Below are 25,699 nucleotides of genomic sequence, written 5' to 3'. Positions count from 1 at the left end.
TAGGGGAATTTGCCAAACTTTATAAGAATAGATCATTTTAATCCTCTTTAAATGTCCCAAGCATGGAAAAAGAAGGACATTTCCTCAATTCTGTTTTTTACTTTTACTTTTTAATTTGGAAAATTTCAAACCTATGTAACAGTTGAGAAAATATTATGAGGTCCAAAGCACTTGTCACCAAGCTTCACAGTTGTTAGCACATGGCTGGTTTTGTTTTCATCTCCCCACTCCCATTGTTCCCCAACATTGGATTACTCTGAAGCAATTCTCAGTCATCATATCACCTGATTCTTTTTGTGAAATATTACTTTGATACCAAACCCCAGAAAAGATTGTACAAAACAGCATTTCATGCAAAAACTAGTAAAATCTTAGTAAACAGAAACCAGCATCGCTTTAAAAGAATACCAAATGATGACTAAAAGAATTATTCCAGGAAACCAAGGATGGCTAAATATTAGGGTGTCTATTACTATGATTTATTATCATAGACAGTTATCTCCATGGATGCTGAAAAGGCATTTGACAAATTCACCATTCATAAAATAATGATAGGTACTTCCTTACCATGATGAAATTTAATGGTAGAAATCTTTTTTTCATGGAGCATTTCATGTAATGCTTGGGCACAATGCTTTAGAGAGTCAATTTATTTGATTATATTCTGTTCTCAGAAGAGGTAAAGACTACCCACTATATATAACAACGTGGTAGTTAAAGCCAACCATTTGTGTTTATGAACACTTCCCTTTAACCTTTCTTAATATATATTACATTTAATCAGATTTTAAATGCATTAATTCATTAAACATTTACTGTGTCACTCTATGCTGTGTAGAGAATACAAAGATAAATAAGACAGAGTCACTGTTCATATGAAGTTTATAGTCTGGTGGATGACAGATCATTAATGTTCTGTATACTTTTTAAATGAACGCATATTCCACTCTTGGGTGGAGTGTTCTATAAATGTCAATTAGGTCAAGTTGGTTAATAGTGTTGTTGAAGTTTTCTAAATCCTTAATGATTTTCTGTCTACTTGTTCTCTCAATTATTATGAAAGGGATATTGAAATCTCCAACTATAATTGAGGATTTGTCTGTTTCTCCTTGCAATCCTATCAGGTTTTGCTCCATATATGTGGAAGCTGTGTTATTAAGTACATAAACATTTGGGATTGTTATGTCCTCTAGCAGAACTGACCCCACTGTCATTTTAAAATGACCCTCTTTATCTCTCGCAGAATTCCTTGCTCTGAAATCTACTTAGTCTGATTTTAATGTAGCCACTCCAGATATCTTTGGTTAGTGTTATCATAATATATCTTTTTCCATCCTTTTAAACAAAAACTACTGCTATGAAGAGAATCAATATAATTCGTGCAGAATAAATCTAATCATTTCTCACTTTGAATATATCTTTTCTTTTTTAATTCAGACATGCCAGCTTTTTATAAATGCAGCAGTTGACTCCCCTGCGATTGATTATCATATATCTCTAGCCCAGAGTGCTTTGCAAATCTGTCTGACACATCCTGAGCTCCAGAATGAAATTTGCTGTCAGCTCATTAAACAGACAAGACGGAGACAGCCACAGAATCAACCAGGACCGCTGCAGGTATATATTGATACCTATATGTGCAATTTAAAATGATGTTGTTTTCCTCACCGTGAGCATGATACATACTCAATATAGACATTTGAAAAATGCAAAAAGTATGAAAAGAAAAAATAGCTATGAATATTTTGATGTGTATTCTTTCAGTTTATTTATAATTTATGTTTCTGTATAAGTGTGTATGTGTGTGTATTTATGCACACTCACTGTTTCCACATCACTAAAGCTGCAGTGTGCATACTACTTTTTTAAAACTGTAGAACATAACATTTCCCCTGTATCCTTCAGCGTTCTTCAAAAACATTAACGGTGCATTAATATCAGTCACTACACATTTAGGTTCTTCCAATCATTTTTCTTATAATAAATACCACTACCGTAGACATCTCCAAAACCTAAACTCTGAGTACAAGTCCAGCGAATTTCTTTGAATCCATTTCTAGAATTTCCACATATTTTCAACAATGTTCAGTGTCATTCTGCTTTTAAATTCTCTCCAGGTAAAGAGTGGTATTTCACTAGTGATTTAGGATGCCTTTCTTTAACTATTAGTGTAGCTGAGTTTATTTTCAGGTAGCTTTTGGTCACTGATGTTTACTCTTCAATGAATGCTTGTTTTAATCTTTGCTTATTAACTCCCTATTAACTGCAGGATGAAACTAGACAGTTCTTACCCTAGCAAATAGTACTCTCAGGGGATTCAGGTTTCATGGGAGTTGGAGCTTATACAATTTAAGCTTATACTAATAATGTGTGTTTTTTTTTTAAGTATGTTACTTTCACACATTTTAAAAGAACACAGGATCATATAAACACAGTAGATACGGCTGTTCCCAGGCCTTGGAGGGCCCATGCATGAGTGATGTTGGAAGCTTAAGCTTCATTTGTATTGAGGGCCCTTCATAATCTAGCTCCCGAAGCCTCCTCTTTCTCCACTTAATTTTATGCATCCTGCATCCTGCATCCAGCATACACTGAAAGAGTAAACACACCCCATTCTTCAGGCACACCATGTCTTCACATTATCCTTCACCTTGCACCTGCTGCTCTTCCTGTTACCTGGGTCCCCTTCTCTCTTCCTACCTGTAGACTTTACAGTTGACCCAGGCAACATCTCTCCTGTGAATACTTCCCTGACTCCCACAGCAGTTAATTATTCCCTCCGTTGGTTGTACTTAAAAAAAAAAAAAGATTATGACATGGTATTAACCATGTTATATTGTAAATTACCGTTAAAATATATAACTCTCCTAGACTATAGGTAAACTCAAGAGCAGAGACAGTACCTTTTTCCCTCTCCTTCTTTTTCATATAACATTTACAAAATGATTGAAGTTATTCTTGCTTAATAAGAAAAAAAATAGAAAAGAAGATACAGAACAGAGCAAAGGAAAAACAAAAATCACATGTAATCCCATTACATAGAGATAACCTCTGCTAATATTATTATACTTGCCCCTTACTTAGATATATATATATATGTGTGTATGTGTGGGTAGATTGGTTTTGGTTTGGGATATATGATTTTTTACTGTTTTCAGTCTGCCTTTCCTCAAAGCCATTACTTCTATTTCAGCAAATGAGTAAATACATAAGTGGACAAAAACAATGCCCCCTACTCTTTGAGAGTGATGTCAAAAGAACTACCATATCTACATGACCTTGGGTACCTCAGTTGTAGACAATAGGGTATACAATTCGGTGGATTATGGAACATGGGATGTTTGTATTATAAATACTCCAAGCAGATAATGTTTATGTGGAAGAAGCAAAAACGCGTGGGGGCTGAGAAGGACCATCATCATCCGTTTCCTCACAGCCCCTGCCAGTTACACTGGCTCTCGCTCGGGTCTCTGCCTGCCAGATGGTGTCTAACCTGGGTGCTTCTCTTTGCCCAGGGCTGGCAGCTCTTGGCTCTCTGTGTTGGGCTCTTCCTTCCCCACCATCCTTTCCTGTGGCTCCTCAGGCTCCACCTAAAGAGGAATGCAGATTCCAGGTGTGCAGACAACTAGCCAGCTGAACGGTTTTCGTGGCTCTGAAAGTCGACAATAAGTCATAAGTATTTAGTAACCTGCCAGGTACATTTGCGGAGGAATGTGTGAAACGACTGTTGGTACAGGAGCCCTTGGTTCTCCTTTGTGTGAGGCTTGGAAAATATTTCCTTTGTTGTGCTAAATCTCTTACAGAAGGCTGCAATAAAGGCTTGAAAAATTGACAGAGAATATTTTTTTTTAAAGATTTTATTTATTTATTTGAGAGAGAGAATGAGATAGAGACAGAGAGAGCATGAGAGGGGGGAGGGTCAGAGGGAGAAGCAGACTCCCTGCTGAGCAGGGAGCCCGATGCGGGACTCGATCCCGGGACTCCAGGATCATGACCTGAGCTGAAGGCAGTCATTTAACCAACTGAGCCACTCAAGCACCTGAAAAAGAATATTTTTAAGTGAAAAGTCTTTGTACATTTCAGGGCTGGATGACTTAGCAAGAGTGGGTGCTCATTCCCTAAAAGCAACTGTTTTGTTTCCTTCGTTTTCCCTGTTGCTATTTTTCTACGTTGAACTCTTTTATGTGGGAAAACTTCCCCGAGGGTCTTCCCTCCTTTTATACCTGTGTGTATTTGAATTGCTTCAGAATTTTTACCCCCTTCAAAAAGACATTTAAAATCCCCCTGTCGGTATGGCTTTCTTACAGTGGGACCCAGGGCACCCAGCCAGGAGTTATCAGGATCATTCTGCGCAACAGGCTCATGTTATGCGACTTAAATAGACTCTGGCTCTAAAACAAACAGAACAAACACAATGATAACAGAAAACAACTTAGAAATAAAATACTCCCCAATTTGTATTATATTTGGGGGACTCTGTGATCAAAGTCATGTGATTTTATTTTTATTTATTTATTTATTTATTTATTTATTTATTTATTTATATTTTTAAGTAATCTCTATACCCCAGTGTGGGGCTTGAACTCATGATCCCAAGATCAAGAGTCCCATGCTCTCCTGAGAGAGCCAGTCAGGTACCCCAAGGTCACGTGCTTTTAGTTGTAGTCACTGAAGAACCCCTAGACAAAGGGTGGCATTTTAAGATTTATTTATTAGAGAGAGAGGGAAAGAAAGAGAGTGTGCATGTGCAGAGAGGGAAGAGGTAAAGGGAGAGGGAGAGTCTTTTTTTTTTTAATATTTTATTTATTTATCTGACAGAGAGAGACACAGCAAGAGAGGGAACACAAGCAGGGGGAGTGGGAGAGGGAGAAGCAGGGTTCCTGCCGAGCAGGGAGCCTGATGCGGGGCTCGATTCCAGGACCCTGGGACCATGACCTGAGCTAAAGGCAGCCGCTTAACTGACTGAGCCACCCAGGTGCCCCGGGGGAGGGAGAGTCTTAAGCAGACTCCTTGCAGAGTGCAGAGCCCAACGCAGGGCTCAATCTCAATGACCCTGAGATCACGACCTGAGCCAAAACCAAAAGTTGGACGCTTAACCATCTGCACCATCCAGGCACCCCAAAGGGAGGCATTTTAAAGATTTCATTTTTAAGTAATCTCTACAGCTAACGTGGGGTTCAAACTCACAACCCTGAGATCAAGAGTCACGCACCCCTAAAGGGTTTCATTTTAAAGTCTGCCTAAAAGGCACTTTACAATACAAACATATTTGGAGGTATTATCAGTCTGCTTTTATAAAAATTATGTATAACAAATGAGGGCAAATAAGATCTCTATCCAGTTTTTGCATTTATTTACTCCAGTGGTTTTGTTTAATGCTTAAGATTTTTTAAGAAGTGCATGTTTTATAGGGTTAAGAAAGAACATACATGTATTTTTTTGTTGTTCGAAGGTATTTTCTTACCAAGTTTAGCAGGAGAGCACTAACCTCCATGTTCCTCCAAAGAGAACTCTGCTACATCATGTTTCCTAAGTTAGCCTATCCTATTTTCATACAATTATTTCCTCTGTATTTGTTAATATAATTCCTGTCTATTGATCATATAATGACTGGTAACTTTAAATTCATTTTGTGACTACAATAATACAATAAAGAGGAAGACTGCTTTATGGGGAAGTTTGATTCAGTCAGTTGCAAAAGTAAAGAAACTAGAATTTGGGAAAAGTTATAGCAGTTTAATATCATCATTCAAAAAGAAGAATTAATGTCAAAGTTAGCGTAAGACATGGTAATGTACACCAACCTAATGTATTAGGTTGTCTCAAATTTATTCCTAGGCTTTATCTTAAGTTGTGTATTATAGGACAGAATTTGGAAAATATGCCATTTACTGTCAGCGATGTGTGGAAAGAACGCAACAAAATGGAGATCGAGAAGCAAGACCCTCAAGAATGGAAATTCTTTCAACCCTTCTTCGAAACCCTTACCATCATTCTTTGCCCTTCAGTATCCCCGTGCACTTCATGAATGGGATATATCAGGTGGGTTACACTTTCTGCCCTGATGAAAGCATGCTTGCTTAACCTTGAATCTTGCGTGTAGCTTCTGTGGAATAGGGGAGTGAGACTATCTTCCTACCTTTGTCATCAGCTGGCAGTGATCATAAATGTGCAAATATATTACATCTTCTATCAGAACAGCTGAGTTTTGAAACACTTTTGCTAAGGATTCACACTGAAATCCAAATTGAGCCAAATAAGGGAGGAGTTTTACTGCTCTTAAAATTCTGATAGAGAAAATGAAAAACACTTTGGTTGAGGCTTTTCCCAACCAGTGCACTTGCTAGGTGAGAAAATAAATACTGACAGTGGGTGTGTATAGACTTAGTTTTTTCAAAGTCTCCGAATCTCAAGAATTATCTGGGAAAACTCCTCTCAGGCCTTCCAGCTCTCAGATCTAGGTGTTCACTTATTTTTTCTTATAGATTTTATTTATTTATTTATTTGAGAGAGAGAGAGAGCAAGAGAGAGCACAAGTGAAGGGAAGGGCAGATGGAGAGGGAGTAGCAGGCTCCCCGCTGAGCAGGGAACCCAACATGGGGCTCGATCCCAGGACCCCAAGATCATGACCTGAGCCAGAGGCAGCTGCTTAACCGACTGAGCCACCCAGGCGTCCCCAGATGTTCACTTATTAACGGAAGCAAACATGTTCCAAAGCCGGCAGCTAATCTTTGCTGCCATAGCTTTTTATCACAGAGTTCAGATATGTAACTGCATATTAAAGAAACAAACAGTATTTATTTTTATTTATTCATTTTTAATTGAAGTGTTGGCACACAACGTTACACTACTTTCAGGTGTACAACGTGGTGATCCTACATTTATATACATTACGAAATGATCACAAAGATAAGTCTAGTTACCATTGTTACCATACAAAGTGATTACAAGATTATTGACTATATTCCCTATACTCGACTCTACATCCGCATGACTGTTTAAGTGCATTTCTTGTTTACTTTTTTCCATTAGCTTAAAGATTGCATATTGTACTGTAGTTCTCGGTTTGCTTTTAATGGGTGGGCATGATATCTCTGCAAGATGTTTATGGCTGTCAAATGATCTTTGTATTTTGAATTCATGTCTGTTGGCTGAAGCCAAGATTTCTGAATTCTTACAGCAACCTAGCAATTAAGATGACATTAATTTTCTCCAGTGGAGATTTGGTTTGGGGGGGAGTTAAAGCACCTAGATAAATATATGTTATCATTAATCATGCATCAAATATGCCCTGTCTCCCCCCTGAAATCCCTCTTGAAATTTACGTTTGAAATGTACATAGTTTTTAATTAAGAGAACAACTTTGTTATTTCTGCTTAGGTAGTTGGATTTGATGCATCTACCACAGTGGAAGAATTTTTGAACACTTTGAACCAAGATACAGGAATGAGGAAGCCAACACAGTCTGGCTTTGCATTATTCACGGACGATCCTTCTGGCAGGGATTTAGAGCATTGTCTTCAAGGAAACATAAAGGTGAAGCCAACTCCTTTTAAGAAGGCACACCCGGCAAACAGCAAAGAAGCTACTACAAATAGCAAAAGCTATTTGCAAAAAATTTAGTTCAGGAGGTTTCAAAAATTTTAAATCATCTAATCTGCACAATAAAAAAAAAATTGTTGAAGTAGAATTCTTAAACACAATCTGCACACACACATGCTCCATGTTAAGACAGGAAAGGCTTAATAATAGCAATACCACCCTAAGTAGTAGGGTAATAAGAGAGGAGGTATGGAAACCCTAATAAAATAGCTTTTTATCGTGTTCATTCACTAGGCAATATTTACCTGTTGTAGGAGCTGGGCTGGACCTTCTGGGCAATGCAAAGAAGGACCAGAAGTAGTCCCTGTCCACAGTGAATTTATAATTTGCTTGGGGAAGAGCAGCCTTATACGCTGATAAACTTAAGCCAAAATTTAAAGTGATAAATGATTTAAGAGTCCTGTGAATGTTCCACAGAGATTAAGTTCAGCACTGGAAAATCAGGAAGAGCTGAACTGGACTTTGAAGGACGGGTAGAAAATGGGCCTGTGGAAATAAAGAGGGAATTGCAAACATAAGGAAAATCATGAACAAAGATGGAAAATTGGAAGATTTTTTTAAAAATCTTTTCTAGGTCATAGTAAAATGACTTTAATAAAGTTTCCATCTAGCAATGGTAACAGAAATATAAAATACAGAACCATAGAACCTTACAGGAATAGCCCTCTTATTTGCAAATGAGGAAGCTGTAGCCCAAGAGCAGAAAACGATTTACACCCAATAGCACAACTAGAACTGGGTCTGGGTCCTTTCCTTACTTGATATGGTCCTTGATTGCTCTTGGGAATAAGCGCCTTGTTGCAGGGTGAAGGTATTTCTGTGATTTGAAGATAAAAGAATTGAGGCAGAATAGGAGAAGAAATAGAATCAGAAGTAATAGATCCCACAGGTTAAGAGGACATGAAATGTCAGTACTTTTCCTCAAACTACTGAAGCCCAACTTCAGTTGCAGATCAGCCTTTTGGGGCTAGAAGGGGTTCCACAGAACACTGTTGAAACTCATACTTAGTTCATTAGAAATGTTGGTTAGTAGGTGTGCTACCCGCCTCCCCGCCCCTCTGCATATGTGTCTGCATACTGAGAAATCTAGATAAAGGAATGTCTTTTTCTCCTCAGCTCCAGGTATATCCTATCCGGTTCAGCACATTCAAATGTAAATTTTTGAGACACACATTCCTAGAGCACTGTGGTTAATAATTAGTCAAGAAGATAAGCTAGTCTTTTTGGTTGACTTGAGCTGAGTATACTGCTTACCACATATTTTTGAAAACTTTTATTTATAATTCTCTAGACGACCTGTTAAAAAAAGCAAGCAAACATTTATTTGATACCTGAAGAATTTTTTTTTCTTTCCAATCAAAGAATCTTAAGATTACATTTCAAGTTTCTTTGAGATAACTTCAGTTATTCCAGTCTTTATAAACTCAGAAGGTGGAAAAGTTGCTTCTTCAATGACTAAATTATGAAAAAAATTCCTGGAATCTTCTTGTTTCCAGTCTCATGCAGTCTTTCATTAAGATTCCTTTTTCAGTAAAAAATTCATGGCCACAGTCCAAAGTTAATGGGTGTCCAAGAGGATAAGTGGACCAAAGAACAATTTATAATTAAATCTAAAACCAGGAGTGCACAGAAGCTTAAAACAAAAGGCTTCAGTCTGTTTGGTTTGATCATGTTAATTGGAAATTTTTCAGTCTGCAGACATGCTTGTCTTCAAAAAATGCTGATTTGAGAATTGCTCTAAATCTCTGTTTTCCACTTCCCTTCTAGATATGTGACATTATTTCTAAGTGGGAGCAGGCCTCCAAAGAACAGCAGCCTGGGAAATGGGAAGGTACGAGAACTGTTCGTCTAACTTATAAAAACAGGTGTGTAATGCTGTATCCAAATGTCAAAGTATGGGTGTACCGTTACGCTCAAATCATGCGCCAACACTTTCTCATTAAATAGCCTTGCTAGTTACAATATTTATTTGTGTGTTGGTTTTTCAGTAAAAGGAAACTCTGCTTCTCTAGGGAGAAACTGTCACATAAAATTTTGTTTCTCACTCTAGTCTCTTTAAGTCATGAACGGGTATATTTTATAAAAATATGCATTTGGACAAAGATTAGGAAAAAACTGTAAGAAAGAATAGCTGCTTTCTTAAGGTGGTCGCTACATGGGTGAATTTTTTTCACTTTCAACAGTTTCTTTAGCATTACATTTTTCATAAAGATTAAATACTCAAATACTCTACTGAAGATCTGTAGTAGGAAGAAATATTTCTGGGGGCACCTACCTGGCTGGCTCAGTCGGAAGAGCATATGACTCTTGATCTTGGGGTCTTAAGTTTGAGCCCCATGGTGGGCATAGAGATTACTTAAATAAAACAAAATCTGGGGCGCCTGGGTGGCATAGTTGGTTTAGTGTCTGCCTTTATGTTCAGGTCATGATCCCAGGGTCCCTGCTCTGTGGGGAGAGTGCTTCTCCCTCTCCCTCTGCCTGCCGCTCCCCCTGCTTGTGCTCTCTCTCTCTCCCTGCCAAATAAATAAATAAATAAATTCTTTAAAAAAATAATAAAATAATGGGGCGCCTGGGTGGCTCAGTCCTTAAGCGTCTGCCTTCGGCTCAGGTCATGATCCCAGGGTCCTGGGATCAAGCCCCGCATCGGGCTCCCTGCTCGGCGGGAAGCCTGCTTCTCCCTCTCCCACTCCCCCTGCTTGTGTTCCTGCTCTCATGTATTTTCTCATGTATTAGCAGAAGGTAGTACTTAATAAAAACAGTGTTCACTGACCAGGTGACATAAACTGTACAAAAAAATAAAAAGGTATTTTGCTGATTTTATGTGGATCTTCTACCCCATAAAATAAGAAATCTAAAATATCAGACCAGAGAATTACTGGTGGAATTACTGATTTAATGGTTACTTCTTTCAGAAGCCAACTTTTGGAAGATGTTCGTAGGCCTAAAATTGGAGTGTAAGAAGTAAAGACACTACTGGGGTGCCTGGGTGACTCAGCCGTTAAACGTCTGCCTTCGGCTCAGGTCATGATCCCAGGGTCCTGGGATCGAGCCCCGCATCGGGCTCCCTGCTCCGCGGGAAGCCTGCTTCTCCCTCTCCCACTCCCCCTGCTTGTGTTCCCTCTCTCGCTGTGTCTCTATTTGTCAAATAAATAAAATCTTAAAAAAAAAAAAAAAAAGAAGTAGTAAAGACACTATATAACAAAGAATTTGATAGCCTTTGATCCAGTTAGGGATTTCTTTTCCTAATGATCTGTCCCACAGAAATAGCCACATAGGTGAATGAGAATATTCCAGTACATCCCAGTATCTTCTTTGCCATATGTTTTGTAACAGTGAAAACTAAGTGTTGGGAGGGACTTCACGTGTTTATTAATAGGGGAATGGTTGAATAAATATGGTGCATTCATATTGGCGCCTACTCTCAGAAGGCCACCCACTGTTTGAACGGATTCCTTTGATCCGAATAAATGGCAGTCATGAGCCATTGGTCGTAGCCATTGGAAGGAGCTTCTCTATTCAGGGGTTCATGAACTGTGGTGATTTGCAAGAGTTGTGAGTAACAGGAAGGTGATTGTTAAGCTTTGGTATCTAAGATTTTAAAATCATGCTTCCTGGAGATAAGCAGGATTACTTAGATAATGGAAATCTAGTAGGCTCTACTCCTGAAGGAACCTCTTGCCACTGATGGTAGCCTTTATCTGTGGTCCTTTGGTGACTGGCAAGTACAGCAGGTTGGAAGACTTGCTCGGCCTTTTGGCTAACATCAAGTATGGAAGACTTGGACCTTCCAGATGATTTTGAGTTCTGTGATTGCTGGAGTGGTGGTTCGTAAGGTGCAGGCGGTGGACCTGCAGCTTCAGGATCCCGTGGAAATACATTAGAAGTGCAAATTAGAGGGGCGCCTGGGTGGCTCAGTTGGTTAAGCGACTGCCTTCAGCTCAGGTCATGATCCTGGAGTCCCGGGATCGAGTCCCGCATTGGCTCCCTGCTCAGCGGGGAGTCTGCTTCTCCGAGCTCTGACCCTCCCCCCTCTCATGCTCTCTCTCTCTCTTTCTCTCTCTCAAATAAATAAATAAAAATCTTTAAAAAGAAAAAAAAGTGCAAATTAGAGGCACCTGGGTGGTTCAGTGGGTTCAGTGTCTGACTCTTGATTTTGGCTCAGGTTGTGATCTCAGAGTCGTGGGATCAAGCCTGGTGTGGGGCTCTGCGCTCAGCCTGGAGTCTACTTGTCCCTCTCCCTCTGCTCCTCCCCCTGCTCTCCCTCTCTCTCCCTCTCTCTCTCTATCTCTAAAATAAATAAATAAATAAATAAATAAATAAATAAATAAATAAATCTTAAAAAAAAAAAGAAATGCAAATTATTAGGCCCACTTCAGACCTATTGAGTCAAATAGAATCTCTGGGCATAAGGAGTCTGTGTTTTAACAATTCTCCAGGCAATTCTTACACGTGCTAACTTTTGAGAAGCACTGATCTGGAGGTCCCCATTGCTGCCCTGTCTCTTAATCTTACCTTTTGTGGAAGAGAGCCAACTCTTGGACCTGACCTGCCATCTGTCTTTATGCAGAGAGGTTCAGGAATTCTCATTTGGTTTTCTTGGAACTAAATGGAATTATTTCCAAGTCTAAGACGATTCCTAATAATGCATACCTTACGAATGCTTAGCACATGCTAATTCTGTCTGTGATGGCTATGATTGGAACCCAAATCAAATCTGGATGAAATGGAGAAAGGTAGTCTTGAAACACAAATAAGAATAATACTCCAAGTCTAGCAAATGCCATTAGAAAGGATAAAGAGAGTTGTGAATAACACATAATAAAGATTGCCTTGTCAAAGGAAAAAAAAAAAAGCCCCATGACAATATCTCTGACAAAAAAAGCAACTCAACCAAAAGGTTTAATTTTTAACAGAAGTTTGAAATGGCTGGATAGCCACAACTCTGAGAAAGTACTACGTTTCTACATACGGTCGCGGTTTGCATGTATGTATAAATAGCTTAGACAATGAGCCCTAATTTCCAGTGACACAGTGAGGAGGGGAACTGGCCGTGACCTATCATGTGGCCAAGGACTTGGTTCTTCACGTCGGGCAGCACTGTAATGAGCGAAACTGCACACCAGCTCTCTATCGTGGAACTTGTATTTATAGTTAGTAAGTTAATGGAATTTTAATTATTTAGATTTAGAGGATAAAGGTCTAATTAATAGCATTTGAACTTGTTTTCGTAGGCAACCATTTGGAAACTAAAGTTTAAATTCTGTTTATGTTTAAGCTGCTTATTCAATTTGGTTTCATACTGTGTGTTTGAAACCACAGAAGTCAAGACATGTTTTTAACAAAACAAAACTGGCCAGGGTCCTTCCCTGAATAAGACAACTCTTCCTATCCCCCCCTGAAACACAGGGTTATTTTCAGTAGTCCTTTGTGATTCATTAGTTTTCTGGAGCACAGATGGACATTCCCATCTCTGCCATCTTTAACACCTGTATCCTTTGGCTCCTAAGCCAAGAAGCATCTTGACGGGTCATCTAGGTTATCCCATTTCTTCCAGCTGTGTTCACACTAAAAAAGTTTCCAGAATGGCTTTTTGGGGGACGAAGACAGAGTAGGTCTTTGGAGCCTGCCCCTGGAGCCAGGGTTCTCATGTCCCCTCTTCCACTTCCTGTTACAGACAATAAAGGTCATTGGTACTGTTAAAAAAAAAAAAAAAATCCAGGGGCACCTGGGTGGCTTCTGCCTTCAGCTCAGGTCGTGATCCCAGGGTCCTGGGATCGAGTCCCACATCGGGCTCCCTGCTCAGCAGGAAGCCTGCTTCTCCCTATCCCACTCCCCCTGCTTGTGTTCCCTCTCTCGCTGTGTCTTTCTCTGTCAAATAAATAAAATCTTTAAAAAAAAAAAAAGACTTCTACATAAATAACCTCAATATGAGGCACTTTTGATAAAGCTTTGAGATAATTTGTAAGGTCTAGGGAATGCATAGAAGAACCCACTTCCACGTGACAGGTGGAAAAGGCCTTGTGGAGGAAAGGACATTTGGGCAACCCTTAGAATGGGTAAGACTTCAACAGGCCAAAAGGTGGGGGAAACAGGGGCAGTCTTCTTATCAGTGCAGTGACGTTAAAGGCCCAGAGATGGAGAAGCCTGGGACGTGCGCACGGAGTGTCCAGGATCCAGCTTGGTTGCCATGTAATCTACAGAGGAGGAGATAAAACTAGAGAGGTAGATTGGACTCATGGCAGGGATGCCTGGGTGGCTCAGCCAGTTAAGCGTCTGCCTTCAGCTTGGGTCATGATCCCAGGGTCCTAGGATCGAGCCCCACATCGGGCTCCCTGCTCACCGGGAAGCCTGCTTCTCCCTCTCCCACTCCCCCTGCTTGTGTTCCCTCTCTCACTGTGTCTCTCTCTGTCAAATAAATAAATAAACTCTTAAAAAAAAAAAAAGTCCAGAATGAAGAGACTCTTGTGATTCCAAAGACCACTACAGAAGAACCCTAATAACAATACTAACAGTAATAATAATAGCCAACATTTATTGACCACTTACCACACACCAGGCCCTGTGCTGAGCTCCTTCCATGCATCTTCTGATATAATCCTAGCAACACCCCAGTGAGACGGGTATTATTATTATCCCCATCTTACAGAGGAGGAAACTGAAGCTCTAGTGTGTTAAGTCACTTACCCAAGGCTACAGAAGGGGACTTTTCAGGCTTTTTTGGCAAATAATTCCTGTATTTAGTGATTCTACCATTCATTTACCCATTCATGCCGTAAACATCCGTTCAGTGTGCATCAGTGCCAGGCCTCATCGAAGCCCTGGGGATTCAAAGGTGAAAAGACCTCCCCTACCCTTTAGAATCTTCCAGTTTACAGGGAGAGAAAGACACGAAATCTTAGCAATGTAATTAATCCTGTAACGGGAACAGTAGAGCAGAGTAGTGAAGAACAGGAGCTCTGGAGAAACACCGCCTGGGTTATAATCCTGGCTGTCCACCTCACTGTGTGGCCTTGAGCAAGTCACTTACCACCTCTGTGCCTCAGATACCTTCTGCATAAAATGGAAATGCAAACAGTGTCTACTTCTTTTTTTTTTTTTTTAAAGATTTTATTCATTTATTTGAGAGAGAATGAGCTAGAGAGAGCATGAGAGGGGGGAGGGTCAGAGGGAGAAGCAGACTCCCCGCTGAGCAGGGAGCCCGATGTGGGACTCGATCCCGGGACTCCAGGATCATGACCTGAGCTGAAGGCAGTCGCTTAACCAACTGAGCCACCCAGGCGCCCAACAGTGTCTACTTCTAGGGCTTCTGAAGGACTAAGTTTGGCAAATGTAAATCCGAATTGGAGCCAGCCACACAGTAAATGCCCATCCATATTGGCTCCCACTATGAATATAACATGTGTATGTACAAGACGTTGTGGGAATATTGAAGAAGGCTTTGCAGAGTGGTGCCTTCTGAGCAGATGACTTGAGGTGGTTGCCGTAGAGGCAGCAGGCAAGGGGGTCACGACTGCAGTTCAGGAGTGTCATCAGTAGACACTGGAGGAAGGAATAGGGAAGGGAAGTAAGTGAACAAGAGGAGGAGAAAGACAACAGCAGGAAATAAATGCTCCTAGGAATGAAATATGGAGTCAGTCGGAGGCAAACAAGGGTCCCCCAGCAGCGCTGGGAGCCCTGCCACGTCCAGGTAGCAGAACTGGTCCTCGTTGTGATGACATTTCCATCCCACAGCATTCCACTTCCTGGTGTCAAGTGAGGAGGTGGACATTTGCAAATAGCCCTGCTGTCTGACCCAGGCCCTGCCTGCATGACAGACGCCCACTTCCTCTACCGCAGGTCTCTTTAGGACTGGGGAGTGCCTAGAAGCTGGTCATATTGGAGACACACCACATTCCCCTGGCACCTTGTCTCTTCAAGACCGTGGATTTGAGTTTCTGACTCTTGATCATTTTTGTGACTCTGGTTCCTCTCCACATTCTGTCCAAGTCCCTGTGTAGTTGTTGGAGCCCAAACTCTTTCATTAGGGGTTTGAGTCAGCGATTCTCCATGTTGTCTTCTTATATACGTGTCCGGAATTGTTTTTCCCTTTTTGCCTATAGAGCTTCATTTCCCCTTTCCAGGTTCCATCTTTTGGGCATGCCAGAAAGAATAGAAAATGGGTCGGGCTCTGCACTCAGGGGGGGAGTCTGCTTGAGGATTCTCTCCCCTCTCTGCTCCCCACCCCAATAACTCTCTCTCAAATCAGTAAATAAATCTTTAAAGTATGGCAAGGTATTGCTTACCCACCCCACTGTCGTAACATCTACAGCATTGACAGCACCCCGTGCCTGGTCTGGAGCCTGAAGTCAGAGCCCCCATTTCTCCCGAATAGTGAAGCGGCAAAATGAGTAAATAAAGAAGGTCACTGAATTGCTGAAGGCCTCCTAGGCAAATAAAAGATATCTCCTATTTCAACAAGTAATAATAGCAACATGTAGACTATTTTTGAACTCCTAAAGCTGCTTATCCGGATACGGCAAAAAAAAAAAAAAAAAGGAGTCAAAACATTTAAATGTATAAATAAGATCTTTTAGACCCCCAGAGAAAACTGCCACCCCCACCCATTTGATGTTAATTTAGAATCGAAACCTTCATTTTCTATTCCCTGGTATGTCTAAGGTATTTAGAAAAGATCATGACTGTTTGGGGAATTGCTTTTATACAGCCCATTGAAATGAAGGGTTACATCAGCATCCCTTCCAAGAGAGGGCATATTTAATTTCACTCAGTGCCTTAGGTTCTTCCTCAGTAGCACTTAAGGATTTGGTATTTTATGGCATAAAAAATAGCATAGAAGCATTCCTCAACCTCAAAACAGCTTTTCCTCTGCTGAAAATATTATATGAAACAGACACAGAGATCACTGACAAATAATAATGGTCTAAGTTTGTATCACTTGGGGAACTACGTTAGAATAACCCCCTATTAGTCCTCTGGATTCCTCTTTACGTTCTTCCTTTGTAAGAATACCATCTAATGAAAGATTTTCTCTTTTTTTAGACTATATTTCTCAATGCAAGCTCGTGGAGAGACTGATAGAGAAAAGTTGCTGTTAATGTATCAGACAAATGATCAAATAATAAATGGACTTTTTCCTCTGAACAAGGACCTGGCATTAGAAATGGCAGCTCTTTTAGCTCAGGTAACTTCCGTGTTATGTAGAGTCATATTTAGTAAAGGTAAGATACTAATTTCTATATTGATTTAAATGTAGCAAAACAATATATCTTGTAATTCTTTAGGTTCACGTTGCTATGATTAACACCTTAAAACTTATGGGCATTGTAATTACAGTTTGACTCAGAATTGCCGACTACAGTAATGTCAACTAAGACAGTATTCCTAATGGAACCTAATTTCTTAATTATCTTGAAAGTATCCCTCTAGGCTCTGCATTTAATAAAGGAGTTTGAGTGTAGAGCTGCAGGGCTAAGGGCGCCATGCTGAAATCATTCAGTAATCTAATAGGAATCAGTCTTTGAAAAGGCTAGAGCACTTTCTCTGGCTTACCTATTATATCAGTAGGATTAACTTCAGAGTTTTATAAACACACACTCAGAAATTAATAGTGACTTAATCCAAATAGAAGTATGTTTGTCTCTCACATAGAGAGATAGACATGCTGGCTCCCCTGCAGTCATTGGAGGCATGGGTTTTATCTTGCTCTCCATCCTTCTTCCCCTAGCGTGTCCTCTTCACGTCCTGGAGAGCTGCCAGAGCTGCAGCTATTACATCAGTGTTCCAGGCATCATGATGGAGGAAGGGCTGAAGCAGGGCATGCCTTCCCGTCTTTGAGAAACTTGCTGGAAGTTACATAGAACACTTGCATTTATGTCTCCCTGGTCAAAACTTGGTCATACGGCCTTGCCAGCCTACAAGGGAGACTAGCAAATGTAGTCTTAGCTGGGTGGCAAGGAGCAGCACTAAATTCAAGGTTTTTATTACTCAGAAAGAAGGAGAGAATAGTCATTAGAGAACTCACCGGAGTCTGTGCACAGGTTAAGTAAAGAAAAATGTTAAGGCAACTTTATGATGTGTCATCAGGACAAAGGCTTAGATTCCCCAAGGTTTTTGGTCCTTGCACTCTGCACACAGTCCCAGGACATCTCTTTATCTACCACCTGTCATTGATTCCCAAATCTTTTCTCTCCAGTTCACTTCTTTCATGGGCTCCTTAAATTCGACATAGTAAGAACTGCACTCATTGTCTTCTCTCCTTTTCCTTCACATTCTGTGTCTTTGCTGCTACTGTCTCTGTGCAGTCCCCCGTGCAAGCTTCCAGGAATCCTCACTGACTGCCCTCCTTTTCACCCGGTCCCACCGGTCACCATGTCCCACCCATTTTAACTCTTAGATACATGCTCCTCTTCACTCGTCTGCATGTTGGCCACCATTGCTATGGTTTGGACCACCATCATGTCCTGCTAACACTCCTGCGGCCGACTTCTAACTCATGAGCCTTTCTCTGGTCTGATCCCCCACAGATTTGTCCTCCACCCAGATACTAGAGCGATCGTTTCCGTTATCTACATAAGCAATGACTCCAAGACTCCATCACTTAAAATAATAGTTGGGGCAGAGATGAGTAAGGACAGCTTGTCTCTGCTGCATATGGCGTCAGCTGGCCTCACTCGAAGGCTGGCCGTGACCCTGTGGCTGCAGGTCGGAATCATTTGAAGACTCGTCCACGTACACAACTGGTGTCTGATGCTAGCTGTTAGTTGGGGCTGTCAGCGAGAACACCTACACATGGCTTCTTCATGTGGCTGTGCGTTCTTCCTCACAGAATGGCGGTTGGATGGAGAGCAACGTCCCGAGAGAGAGACAGGAAGTGGAGGCTACCATTTTCTTAAGGCCTGGGCCTGGAAGCAGTGCTGTGGTGGTTTGTTTGGCAGCACTAGGAACTGGGGTGGAGATCTAGCAAACACATGAATTTAGCTAGCTATGTCATTCCCTCGTTTCCAGAGAAGGACATCCATGATCTAAACTCTGCCTACCTCTCCCGCGTCCTCTGTTAATATTCCCTGCCTTAAGCTTTATGCTCCAACAAAGCGTAAACTGTGGTTCCCTGCACAATTCCCTGACTTGCAAATGGGTCACTTTTTCTTACCTCTTGTGTCTACCTGTTTGTCTCTTCTGCCCTGGAACATCTCTACCCCCAACTCCTTCACCTGTTAATTTCAGTGTATCCTTTAATTCTCATCTTGGGTGTCACTTATTCCAGGAAACCTTCCTGAAGTCTTGGGGTTTTTGTCCTCTCCTGCACAGTACTATCTTTACCTCAATTGTTTATTAGTATTGATTTGTTTTGGCTTTGCAACACTGACTGTAGGCTCCCTGAGGGAAAGGGCTGTCCCTGTTCATCTTTGTACCTAACACAGTGCCTTACACGTAGTCCATTCTCCATTGGATGAACAAATAGTTGATCATTTAGTTCACAATTTTATGGTCATCCAAAATTTAAAGCATTCATGCTACACTGAGGGTTCTCTTTTTGCAAGTGATGCAAAGCTGAGGAAAAGACAAATAGATCACATATTTTTTTTGGTGATAGGATTAGGTATGATTTCCTATCACTTGCTATCCTAGTCTCTGTTCCTCTAAAGGAATCACTTTCATTTTTACTAAAATTTAAGTTAGTCTTCCTATATCAACTTTTAATTTTGTCAGACCATTTCTCCAAGAAAAATTATAATGTACTTTGAAAGAGACATACACTTCTAACATGTTTTAGATGAATTCGAGGAAGGAGTAGAGAGGTAAGACTATATATACACCTAGAAAATTCTGAATGTGTTACTAACTAAGAAGTATAATTTCTCCATCCATGAAAGTTAAATAATACCTCTGCTCTCTTTTCCTCAGAGTAGTCTTTGTGAAGACAAGTGAATTATACTAATATGAGATCTGTAGAAGAAAGGTTATTTCTGTTGTAGATTTGAATACCTGTAGGTCCTTGTTGATAATCTCCATCTTAGGAAATTCTTGGAGCTAACCGTGACTCATTGTACATAGTGTCTGGTAGGGTGTCATGTTGATGGCAGTCATTTTGGGAATCCTCTGAGCTAATTTTCAGTTATTCTACAAACATGTATGTGCTCATTCTGTGCCACACAGTATGCCAGGTGCCAGAGAGGGGACGCTGAGCTTGGAGGTTCCACTCTAGGGTTTCCTAATAGGAAAGGTTGTCCTGAACGGCCAATATTTGTAACTATTGTTTGTCCAACTGCCATCTCCCTGGGGGTGAAATTTTGCTCTTACGTTTCACAGGTAGCTGTGCTGAGTATGACCTGGTGGTCGGTGAGGACAATAAAAAGCTTGCTTTGGGGGCGCCTGAGTGGCTCAGTTGGTTAAGCAACTGCCTTCGACTCAGGTCATGATCCTGGAGTCCCGGGATCGAGTCCCATGTCAGGCTCCTTGCTCAGCAGGGGGTCTGCTTCTCCCTCTGACCCTCCCCCCTCTCATGTGCTCTCTCTCTCTCATTCTCTCTCTCTCAAATAAATAAATAAAATCTTAAAAAAAAAAATTGAACTGTTTAAAAAAAAAAAAGCTTGCTTTGGGGGAAAGATTTTAGTATGGACAACTTGTATTTGGTGTGAGGAAATTAGGGAAGGAGATAGGAGATGGGGATGAGAGCTGAACAGCAGGGCCAAGCCAAGAAGCCAACAAGTAAGAAACTGGGGCAGAGACCTAGAGAGGTAGAATACACTGTAAGGGCAAAGTTTAGATGAGGAATTTAGACAGCAGTGGGTCAGACTAAGAGCTAGAAAAGAGAAGCCACAGGGGTCAAAATCTCAGAGGCTGGTTCTGCTAACGGCTTACCTGGAAGCAGAGGGCCCTCTTGAGATGGAGACCCCACCCAGTATGGATGGGTCCCTCCATCTGCTTGTTGAGGAATGCTGTATAAAGGGATTTGAATGTTCAATAGGACATTCATCTGAATGTCCCCACTCCATCTCACTCCTTGAACCCTCTTTGGTACCCTATATAAGACACTTGACACAAGTCATTACAAGTATGAACAAGTTGTTTATACTTCAGTCTCCTCTACTAGACAGTAAACTCCATGAGGGTAGGAACTGTGCTCAGCTATTTTTTTAAATCTCACCTCACTTAGTACAGTGCCTGAGATATAATGGAGACTCAACATAGGTATGGATGAATGAGGGGGTGGGTGAGTGGATGGAGAGATGGATGGGTAGGTAGAGAATGGCATCTGTGTAGCCTCGTTAATAGAGATAATGATTGAACATTCTTTCATTCAGGGAGAAAGAAGAATAGAGGGCTCTATTCCCAGAATAACAGAATAAGGGGATGGATGCAGAACCATTTATGGAGAAAATCTAGGAAGAAAGTAATGAGAATATAGTTCTTGTTCCATTATATTCAATAGCGACCCTTAGGAAATGCAAATAATACTTTTTTTGAGACTTCTCATAGCTTTATAACTTTTTTTGTCTTTTATTTTTAGCCTCCATTTTGCCTTATTATTAACAATTAAATTAGTACCTTAAAAATGAAAAATTATCCTGTGCTGTTATGGGTAATAATATTAGTGGCCCTTAGGAAATGCTACTAGATGACAACATTAACTAAGAGTCTTTTGCATAGAAATGGAATCGAAATGTTTCAATTACAGATTTTTTTCAAATGGAATTATATTTTATTAATAATACTTATGTATGATTATAAATTCCATAGTCACTCAATCATGACAAATAGATTTATATATTATATATTATAAAGAATGTTTAGAAAGAATAAAACTAATTTTTTAAAAACTCTTCAATATCCTATATTTTCTCTTTGGATTTGCAATTAGGTGGAGATTGGAGATTTTGAAAGACCCTTTTCAACTCCAGCAGGGCATGTTACTAATCAGTGCAAAACAAATCAAACTCTAAAACAAGTCATAGAAAAATTTTATCCTAAAAGGTATAGAGATGACTCTTCTGAAGAGCAGTTAAGGTAAGGAACTACTTGTGACTCTTTATTTTTTTTTTAAAGGGTTAATTACTTATTTCAGAGAGAGAGCAAGAACAGGGGAAGGGCAGAGGGAGAGGGAGAGAGAGAAGCAGACGCGCCACTGAGCGGGGAGCTGGACGCAGGGCCCTATCCCACGACCCTGAGATCATGACCTGAGCCGAAACCAAGAGTCGGATGCCACCCAGGAGCCCCTACTTGTGACTCTTTAAAGGGTAGAGTCATGCTGGGCTTTTCGTGATATTCTTCTGTTCAAATTTTAAAGATGAAAATTGTTATACATGACAATTTTCTTAAGATTTTTTAATACTGTTGAATCCCAAGAGGTTATAGATCTTTTTATTTAAGATGGGCCTAGAATTTTGAGAATCTCTATTTACAGTTTTTTTAAGGAAAATTTTTTTACCTTAATTTAGAAGGTCTACTTTTCATTTGATCTTATTCATTCTTGTCCAAATTAATCCTGCTAATAAAAGAGAAAAAATGGCCAGTACTGTGTTTAATTTTATGATGTGTGTACCAAAAACATTTTATCTCTTACGGTTTTCCATTATAAACAAACTGGCGTGGAAGCAAAGTATCTTCTTACACAAGATTTTTTAATATAAATTTTTAATTAAATTCAAATGGTTTAGAATTTTGGTTTTAGAGAATATATAATGAAAAGCTGATTCACTTGAAAAAGAGAGGCAAATCCAATTCACCATGAGTTTTCCAAAATGGAAACATTTAAGATCAGTCTTTTGTTTATGTAGAGTAAGTGGTTGCCCTTGTGATTTTATTTAAGGCATCTTCCCCACAGCCAGCATCTCTCCAAGCCAGGTAGCACCTAAAATTCCACCATTAGGGATTCATTCTTTGGTCTCAATATCTTGTACTTTTCTTTTAAAATGAAAGTTATTACCATGAGAAATTACCTTTGTAATCTAATTTACTCTAAGGTTTGATGTTAGTTTATCAGATTTTTATTAACTTTGCCTGACGGGGTGGTGGGAGGTGGGGAACCTAGGTCATGCCGAGAGCACTAATAGTATGAGAATTTGGTGAGAGGAATGTTCTAAAAGGACAAGGGGTGGACAGTGGCGAGATGGGAATCACAAAATAATAGCTCCTCCTGGGTGACGCCTGGGTGTCCTGGTCGTGCCTACAATTGGCTCAAGCAGAGCTTTGCCCTGGGAGGCCAATACACTGTTTCTGCTTTGGCCTTTTGTTTTTGTTCTCTTCTTAGGCAGCTCTGTCAGCGACTGTCGACCAGATGGATGGCCCTCCGGGGACACAGCGCTGCTGACTGTGTGCGCATTTATTTGACAGTAGCCAGGAAGTGGCCATTCTTTGGTGCCAAGTTGTTTCTTGCGAAAGTAAGAAAGGATGGGAGGGAGATGCCGAATGAAAACCTTCTCCTGTATAGTTGACTCTCTTTGGTTCAGTGAAGTCAAACAGTGACCACAGTCCCCCCAAGTGTAGTAGATTCGGCTTTTAAAAAGGATATAAGGAGATTCCCAACAATGGAAAGAAAATAATGAAGGGACCCAAGAAGGGGCAGGAGAGTCAGCAGCTTCTCCATCTGTGCCCTCTGCCCCACTTCCCCCTCCGCCCCCCCGCCCCCAGGCCCCCACGTAAGTCACTCACACTCTGTAGGCTCACCAGGAGACTGAAGGCGACCACCGGACTCTGCTTTCTTCTCTTCAGCCACGCAGCCTCTCACCCATTTGTTATTCACTCTGTCACTCATTTGCTCATGTATTTAGTATTTAGTGACTTCTGTTGGCCAAACATTATGTACCTAGGGATACAGAAGCCCATGGTTTCAGATGGGTTGTACCCAAACTTCTAGGAACTCACAGTCGATCCGGTGTTGCAACAGGGCGGGAAAACAAGCATGGTGGGTGAACAGGGTTAAGAGGCACAGGGCCAGAGCGCTGTGGGAACACTGAGGAAGGAGAGGCAGACCCAGATGGTGGGGGGTGGGGGGGGGGGGGGGGGGAGCCCCGGCCCCCAGGGAAAAACTGTACTTTTGAATTCTCCTTCTTTCTATTGAACCATGTCACTTTATACTCCCTCAGGCTCCTGAAATGCTTCTGGTCTTGTGTTCGATCTGATCTGTGTGCGTGTTTGGTCTGTCCTCACTAATAAGTGGTACACATCTTGAGGGTATAGACTCACTGACCCTGAAATCCTCCTCTCGTGCGCACCGTTTTGCCTTGCACATAAGTATCACTGAATAAATGTTTGCTGAATCGCTGTGCCACTCTGGGCAAGTCAGTTAACCTCTTTGGACCTCAGTTTCGCCATCTACACATGACAACTTAGATTAGAAGAGTAAAATCTAGGCTGTTGTACTCTGCTTCCATGAGTGACTGTATCACTGCGAGGTAAGAAATTATTTTGCTACTGGCACTGGAAGCTATATACTGAGTAAGTGGGTGATAAAGTCAGTTTGCTTAAACATCTCTAAAATTAATATATTTGCAAGGAATTGAACATAGGCCTTCTAAAAATATAAGGACTAGACTTGAACTGTAGAGCAGCATTTTACAATGAATTTTAATTCTAATCTCAGCATTGGAAGAAATATTCAATATCCATCTTTGATCGTATGTTCTGTGTTTTTAGCACAGAAATATTATTAAATAATATGTAGCATCTGCATGTTGCATGAGTGGCATCTTTTCTTTGCTCACTTTTCTTCCTTTATACTATGAAGACACCTCCTTTGCTTAATGACACCCTTTTGGGGGGGATAAATATATATAACATCAAATATACCATTTTAACCATTTTTAAGTGTACGTTTTTATGACATTAAGTACATTCACATTTTTATGCTACCCTCACCACCATCCACCTCCAGCACTTTTTCATCTTCCCGGATTAAACCTCTGTACTTCCTAGTCCCTGTTCTCCCCAGGCCCAGATAACCACCATTCTACTTCCTGTTCTGTGAATTTCACTGCTCTAGAAGCCTCGTGTAACAGGGATCGTACAATATTTGCCCTTTTGTGATTGGCTGATTTTCCTTTGCACAATGTCTGCAGGGTTCAACCATGTTGTAGTAGCATGTGTCAGAATTTCCTTTTTTTTAAGAGCTAAATAGTATTCCACTGCATGTATATATCATGTTTTGTTTCACTGAAGAACAACAAAAACAGTGTTTTGTCAAAGGGCTGATAGGTTGAATGGCATCCTTTGTAATGCTTGCCTATCCTTTGCAAACCAGCCCTCAGTAGACAGTAACCCAGGGTTTTGTTTTTTTTTTTTAAAGATTTATTTATTTATTTATTTATTTATTTATTTATTTGAGAGAGAGAGAGAATGAGAGACAGAGAGCATGAGAGGGAGGAGGGTCAGAGGGAGAAGCAGACTCCCTGCCAAGCAGGAAGCCCGATGTGGGACTCGATCCTGGGACTCCAGGATCATGACCTGAGCCGAAGGCAGTCGCTTAACCAACTGAGCCACCCAGGCGCCCCCAGGGGTTTTTTATACATGAGATTCTGAAAAGTTTCACTATAAACAAAAATACTATATGTATAAATACTATAGATTTGTATAGATACTATAGATTCATCCCAGTTCCTTATCTATAGTCTCAACTTCTCTCTTTTTTTTAAAGATTTTATTGGAGAGAGAGTGAGCGAGCTGGAGCGGTTGGTGGGGGGGGGGGGGGGGGGGGGGCACAGAGGCAGAGGGAGAAGCAGATTCCCTGCTGAGCAGGGAGCCCAATGCGGGGCCATCCCAGGACCCTGAGATTAGGACCTGAGCCAAAGGCAGACACTTAACCGACTGAGCTGCCCAGGTGTCCCTATAGTCTCAACTTCTTTTATAAGGTTTAAGAGAAGTAGTTAAGTTTTTGTTAGAATTTCAGTTCTTATTGTTAAGCAATCATTGTAAAATGCTCGAAAACATGCATGGGTTTTAGTTGGGGGTTAGTGGTGAGATTCTCTTTATTAATATAATTTCATTGCTTTTTTACAATAAGGAATTTAGTGGAAATTTTGGTATTTCTCATTACCACTCATCACAGTTTCGTATTTTCTTTTTATTCTATTGTTATTAGTCAATGAATATCAGATTTAAT

The 25,699-nt window shown here is 40.7% G+C and overlaps 1 protein-coding gene across 3 annotated transcripts in view; it reads left to right on the top strand.

The window, feature by feature from the left end:
• PLEKHH2 (pleckstrin homology, MyTH4 and FERM domain containing H2) overlaps positions 1-25,699 on the top strand; it is a 106,377-nt gene that overhangs the window by 75,465 nt on the left and 5,213 nt on the right. Inside the window, exons 20-27 of one of the 3 annotated variants that reach the window (XM_035001670.1) lie at positions 1,438-1,617; positions 3,516-3,613; positions 5,865-6,042; positions 7,381-7,536; positions 9,370-9,467; positions 16,642-16,783; positions 21,464-21,609; positions 22,853-22,982. In XM_035001670.1, the coding sequence (XP_034857561.1) occupies positions 1,438-1,617; positions 3,516-3,613; positions 5,865-6,042; positions 7,381-7,536; positions 9,370-9,467; positions 16,642-16,783; positions 21,464-21,609; positions 22,853-22,982 (1,128 nt within the window). Of the gene's footprint in view, positions 1-1,437; positions 1,618-3,515; positions 3,614-5,864; positions 6,043-7,380; positions 7,537-9,369; positions 9,468-16,641; positions 16,784-21,463; positions 21,610-22,852; positions 22,983-25,699 lie in introns of those variants that run through there. The other 2 variants (XM_035001672.1, XM_035001671.1) reach the window with 2 other exon arrangements.

This window comes from Mirounga leonina, unplaced genomic scaffold (genome assembly GCF_011800145.1).
Source record: "Mirounga leonina isolate KUSES-001 unplaced genomic scaffold, KU_Mleo_1.0 Mir_125, whole genome shotgun sequence".
NCBI classification, from domain to species: domain Eukaryota; kingdom Metazoa; phylum Chordata; class Mammalia; order Carnivora; family Phocidae; genus Mirounga; species Mirounga leonina.
This window is presented reverse-complemented; position numbering and strand designations above follow the sequence as displayed.